This window comes from Lagenorhynchus albirostris, chromosome 2, assembly GCF_949774975.1.
Source record: "Lagenorhynchus albirostris chromosome 2, mLagAlb1.1, whole genome shotgun sequence".
Classification (NCBI taxonomy): Eukaryota; Metazoa; Chordata; class Mammalia; order Artiodactyla; family Delphinidae; genus Lagenorhynchus; species Lagenorhynchus albirostris.
Genome location: NC_083096.1, coordinates 66,537,597 through 66,543,596, shown reverse-complemented (window position 1 = coordinate 66,543,596; position 6,000 = coordinate 66,537,597). Strand labels below are relative to the sequence as shown.

The following is a 6,000-nucleotide window of genomic DNA, read 5'->3' as shown; positions in this document are numbered from 1 at the left end:
GCCGGGCGAGGAGGAGCCGAAGGAGACCGAGGAGGAGGCGCAGGGAGGAAAGCAGGGGGAAGAGGGGGCCCGTCTTTTCTCCGATGGCCAATCAGGGAAGGGGGGCGGGGCTCCGGGTGCCCTCCTCCCTCCTTCCCTTCCCCGCCTCCCGGCTTCCCCGCCCCCTCCTCCCTTTCCTCTGCCCCCTCCCCTCTCCTCCTTCTCGTCCTCCTCCTCCTTCTCGTCCTCCTCCTCCTCTCAGGCTGTGGTTTTTCTGTGTATGTTTCTGGAGTCCTGAGCCTGAGCTAAACAAAAGCAGGAGGCTGACGGGGCTGCTGGAGTTTGCAGAGACACGGTGGAGGAGAGAGCCTGTGCTCTGCCTTGCCGCCGCGGCTGGGGGAGATCTGGCTTTTGCAACAGCCCACCCCCTTTGAGATCACTCTGGCCCGGAGTGGGGGTGGGGGGCAGCGGGGGGTGGGGGGGAAAGTTTGCATTGCAATCCCCCTGCCTTCCTCTCCTTTCTCCCGATCAATGCATATTTGCAAAAGGATTAAGCCACAGATATAAGCGCCGGGAGCCCATTTCTGCCTTGCAAAGGATACCGGACTGAAAAACCAAAAGCCAGCTCTGATTTCTTTTCGTCAAGTGGGAAGGTGGTTTATTTTTCTTGCTTTTTGGAGTCAACACCCTTCCCCACCAGCCCTTATCCCCACCCTCACCCCGCAACCCCTTCACGCCCCCCTCCCCCTCCCCACTCCCCATCCTCCCACCATCCTCTAAAGAGGCAAAGGGATTTTTTTTTTTCTTTTTCTTTTGGTCTTCTTTTTCCCCCCCTTCCCTGTTTATCCTGAAAAGGATTTGAAGACAGCTTGAAGGATAAAAAGCCTTGGTGCTTCCCAGGAGCCGAGCCGAGGAGCAGAAGAGGAAGAGCCGGGGGCTGCCGTTGCCTTTGGAGATGGACGAGCAGCCCAGGCTGATGCATTCCCATGCTGGGGTCGGGATGGCCGGACACCCCGGCCTGTCCCAGCACTTGCAGGATGGGGCCGGAGGGACCGAGGGGGAGGGCGGGAGGAAGCAGGACATTGGAGACATTTTACAGCAAATTATGACCATCACAGACCAGAGTTTGGATGAGGCGCAGGCCAGGTGAGATGGAGGCTTTTCTTTTCCTTTCTTGGGGTTTTTTGTTTTTCTCCCTCTCGCTGGGGGAAACAATGGGAACCGAATCACCACAGCGCTTTCTTTTTAAATGTTATTTCTTTGCCCATTTTGACGAACAACTATATGGCGGAGGAGTAAAATTTGAAGGAGCGTTGTTATCGAAAGTGTAATCTCCCATGCCGTGATATGGCTGTGTATATATATATTTTCATATATATATATATATATATATAGTGTGTGTGTGTGTATGTGTGTGTGAGTGTGTGTGAATATAGAGGTCTTCATATATATCCAGACAAACACTCAGGCACGCCGAAAATATTGCCAACTGATCCAAAAGCGGCCCTCGGCACTTTTTACTGCTTTAAAAAAGTATCAGAGAGAGCAGAATTGTCAAGTTTTGAACAGCATTACATGACTTCTTGTTGAAGGACTCCGTAACATTACAAAATAAAATGTCCCGTGAACACTTTATTTGCAAATTTAGTTGACCCCTTCCCTGAATTAGAGACTTTGGATTTTCTTTCTGGACTACTCCTCCAAAATTAATTTTTATCTTTTCCCCTTTATCTCCCTATTAAAAAAAAAAAAGGCAAGGTAATTCTTTGTCAGTAGTTGTCAGCTATCCAGAAAATATTTTGCATTTATTTAATTCTGTTTCAAAAAAAGCTGATGTAAAGAAAGAAGAGATACTTTTGCTTTTAAACATATTTGGTAGGTTTAAGAGGCTCAGATATGTAGTGTAACTTTATTGTCTCTTATTTTGAGTGGGTTTACTAACCTTCCGTAGTACAGAATGTATGGTCCTTTAAAAAGGGGTGGGGGGGGGAAATCAAGCATGCTTTTTTTCCCATGCTTCTTTCAGGACCACTCAGATGCTACTAAAATAGAAATGAAGGCAAGTGTGTATTTTATGTATTTCAATACTATAGGATAGGAAGATCTTCATTAAGGAAGCATAATAAAGAAGCTGTGTAGCTTCTCAACTTAATCCACTACCAGGTATATAATTCTCCACTCTAGGATTTTACAGTAAATTCTCTTTTCAAAATAAAACACTAACTAAATAGCAGCCCACCAACTGCTTGCCCAAGGCCGATCTCGAAAGGAAGAATTTAAAAAATCTAATGACCACATATGTCTTTACAATTACCCAGCTTTGTTAAATCTCAGAAGCAGTTGGGCTTTTTAATCATATATACACAATTCCTGTACCTCACAAGACTTAGTTATATGGAGAAGACATCATTATATGTATTTTTGTCTAAGGGAGATAGGAATTTGAGTTTAGAAAATGAGGAGCAGTTAAAAACATGGATGTTGTGAATTACACTCTTATTTTAGCTGTAAGCGCATGCAACATGTAAACTCAACAGTCCTGAGGTTTATGGGTGCTTGAAAACTTGGGAAGTTTCAAAGACTGGAACTATGCTAAATTTTTTTTAAATAGGGGAAAGTTTTCAAAAATTAATCGGTGCCCTTTTTGAATTTTATTATCCAGAGAAAAGCTAATAGGTAGGGTAAGAGGAAGATTTCCCACTGGCAGTCTCTTTTGGAATTGGAACAGATTTCTCCATTACATTGTTCCAGGAAAATAAACTCAGACATACCAATAAACTGCTTTAATAACAAGTTTATGTAGCTGAAGGGGCCGGTAAGACTGGAAACTCACCACTTTTCTGATATTTAGTCCCACTCCTTTTTGTACAACTGAGGACAGCCGTGGCTTGGCGGGTTCCTCCTTTTAATGGCCTAGATGTTGAGAGATCAGACACAATTTTGGGATAGTGACATTTTCTGTTCTCTCTCTCTAACCCCACTGATGTGCTGTGGCAATGCAATATTTCTGCAAAGCCGTGTGGAATTTTTTGTTGTTGTTTGTTTTTGCATTTGGGCCTTTATATAAGAATACAATTAATGAAAACTCTTTTAAAAGGCCCAGAAAGAAGTCTTTGATACATTGAAGTCTTTTTCACCTTTTTGCACATCCCACAAGAGAACTAAATCGCCACTAAGCTTTTCTTCTTGGTTAAACAATGTAACTGAGCAAATATTTTAATCGGGTGTTTCCTTTCCCTAGTCAGATCTTCATCATGTACACTTATTATTTACATAGGGAACCATTCCTATTTTAGACACAATGTGTATGTTTATTTTGATACTTTTGAATTTTGAGTTTATGACTCCTCTGATGTACAGTATATAGAGCATGGTTCATGGTTTCCGTTCATGAGGATGTGTCTATTTTTTAACTTTGAAAGGGATTTAAAAAGAACTGCATGTGTCTTGAGTGCCAGAGGTTCCCATTTATCTTTACACATTCATTTTAGTTAGTCAACAGAATTCCCTTAACTAATAGCTGATATGATCAGTATTTTGTTTCCAAAACAATATCCTTCTGCTAAGTGCTTCCAGAGTATAATAAAGGGAAAGGTATTGTTTTGGTCTTCAAGTGCATTCTGAATACAAGCACACAGAAGAACCAGGTAAATCACTAATCTAAAAGGCAGAATTGTATTTATTTTTCCCCCAGTGGGTGCAAGGTCCTAATTGTAAATAATTGAATTTCAACACCTGCAAATAAGCAGTGTGTGCACAAGCGACATAATGTGAACACAGAGAAATGAATTTATTCCCCATATGGGTATGTTTGCCCCCTGGCAATGCATTTCCATACTCTTTAACTTGGGGACTGAAATTTTATAAATTGACAGTTCTACTCAGAAGACCTTTCAAGCATCTTGTGTTTATGAGAATACAGGGGCATCTGCGGAATGAATTCGAACACATGGATGAATTAAATTTGAAAACACACACGGACCGAGAAGCAGACAGCTCCTAGGCTGTGGTGATTGCATAGATTATACAAAACTGTTAACCCATGCATTCGACTCTGCCGTGTATTCATTGCCCTGGATAGGATTATTGGTTTAAGACTTCCACTTGGATTAAACTACTTATTTAAAAAAAAAAAACAAACAAACAAGCCCAAAACTCTTCCTAAATGGGCGTAATTGAGATTAGTTCTGTTCTGTAGTTAAATCCCTACTCTCTCCCTGCTAATTAACATTAGTTCTTTTTCTATGGCGGGACTCTGTTTATTAAGTCATAAAGCAATTGAAGCATGCCACAGAGTTATGCTTGGTCTATAATTTTGGCTAAATGTTCAAATTTTCTTCCCCCTGTGCATTAGGAGCAGCTTGATCTCTAGAGTCCACCTAAGCTATTCTGTTGTTTCTTTCTTGCAGAAAACATGCTTTAAACTGCCACAGAATGAAGCCTGCCTTGTTTAATGTGTTGTGTGAAATCAAAGAAAAAACAGGTAGGAATGAGATTCCAACATTTAAGCATTTTCTTTGGCCAATTGACCACTTAACCGGCAATCAGGAACCCATTATTTAAATATTAAAATTTCAGAATAGAAGTACTCTCAAGATTGATCGCATATTCCAGTAGGAAGTCCTAGTAGCCCTGCTTCCTGTAAAAGAAAGCACCAAGTTTCTTTGACAGTTATTACCAGGCATTACTGGTTTATTTGCCTTAACTCTCTTCCCGGCCTCCTTGAAATTGAGGCTGAAATAGAGGTTATGAAGGGAAATTTATAGAATGATGTGCCTTTGGGGGAAAAATATGAAAGTAAAAGTCCGTTTCCTGAAGGAATATATTTTGGTCCATCTTTAAAACACTTAATTTTTTTGGAGTTGGGCACCGGGATGTTTAAGTGTTTAAAGTTTCCTTTCCTTTTTTTCTTGTAATTACACGAAGCAGCAAACTAGAGATTCTCGACAGAGTGTTGTCAAATATCTTTGTGGAAAGCGTCACACAACATCAGGTTATCGGTATTTGAGTGCCCTGTGATTTTATAGCTGGGAGAATCACTGGGTTTAGGAGAATAGAATGCCACGAGCTCACTCATTCTGTTGTTTTTCTACTTTCTAGACCTCATATCATGGACTAACACACTTATAACACATCCCAGGAGGGCATTTAAAATTTAAAGCAACAATTAAAAAATAGCAGTCATCAATCAGAGGTGTTCTTAAACAACAGATGCTCTGGGAAGGACATTTAGCAACATCCTCTTGTTTGTTTATTTTAATCCTTAATTTTCCAAGGTGGGTGAGTCTCTCCCCTGTAAAAAGAAAGAGTTGAGAAGGCAATCTGAAACCAGGGCATAAAGATGAGGAACGAGGGGTGGTTATATAAAGCGGGAGCTTCTGCTGGCCCCTGACTTGCTTGCTCGCTGTAGAGCAGTGCAAAGTACCTGACATCCTATTTATTTATTTATTTATTTATTACAACAAGGAGTGTAACAGTCAATAATTCATATCTAAACCATATAAGCAAGGGCATGACATGAATGAAAGTGACAATAAATATGATTGCATGCCCGGCTGATATACATTGATAGTTACACATAAAAAAAGGAAGCGGGGGGAGTGAGGGCACACAGGGCGGCTTTCTTCTTGAGTCCTCTCTGTGTTTCTCTTTTAAAAATAAATAGTTTCAAGATGTGACCATTGATCAAATATGTAATTACTCGGGTCTTGAAATGTATGGAAAATTAGTAAGCAGTTCCTTTGTTGAATGTTATTTGTGTTGTGCATGATATCCCAGACAAAGCACCTGAGCAGTGATGTTTAGATCTTTAAGTCTTCCGGGTTGCCTTGCCAAAGCCTAACCTTATTGCAAAGCTGTGAATTGCATTATTTTAGCTGTGAGACACCTTTTAAGAAATGTATGGATTGTGTATACAAATATCGAAAGGGCTTTTTCAGTTTGTCACACTTTCTAGTTTTTTTTTTTTTTCTATTAACCCGGAGCAGGAAACCTAAGTGTGTATATATTTCTTTCTCTTCT

General features: G+C 40.9%; 1 protein-coding gene across 4 annotated transcripts in view; it reads left to right on the top strand.

Annotated features, from left to right (window-relative positions):
- The first annotated feature begins 466 nt into the window (after positions 1-466).
- Positions 467-6,000, top strand: part of PBX1 (PBX homeobox 1) — a 282,525-nt gene continuing 276,991 nt past the window's right edge. For 2 of the 4 annotated variants that reach the window (XM_060134251.1, XM_060134267.1), the window contains exons 1-2: positions 467-1,125; positions 4,389-4,462. In XM_060134251.1, the coding sequence (XP_059990234.1) occupies positions 935-1,125; positions 4,389-4,462 (265 nt within the window). In that variant the 5' untranslated portion in view covers positions 467-934. Of the gene's footprint in view, positions 1,126-2,103; positions 2,143-4,388; positions 4,463-6,000 lie in introns of those variants that run through there. The other 2 variants (XM_060134242.1, XM_060134259.1) reach the window with 2 other exon arrangements.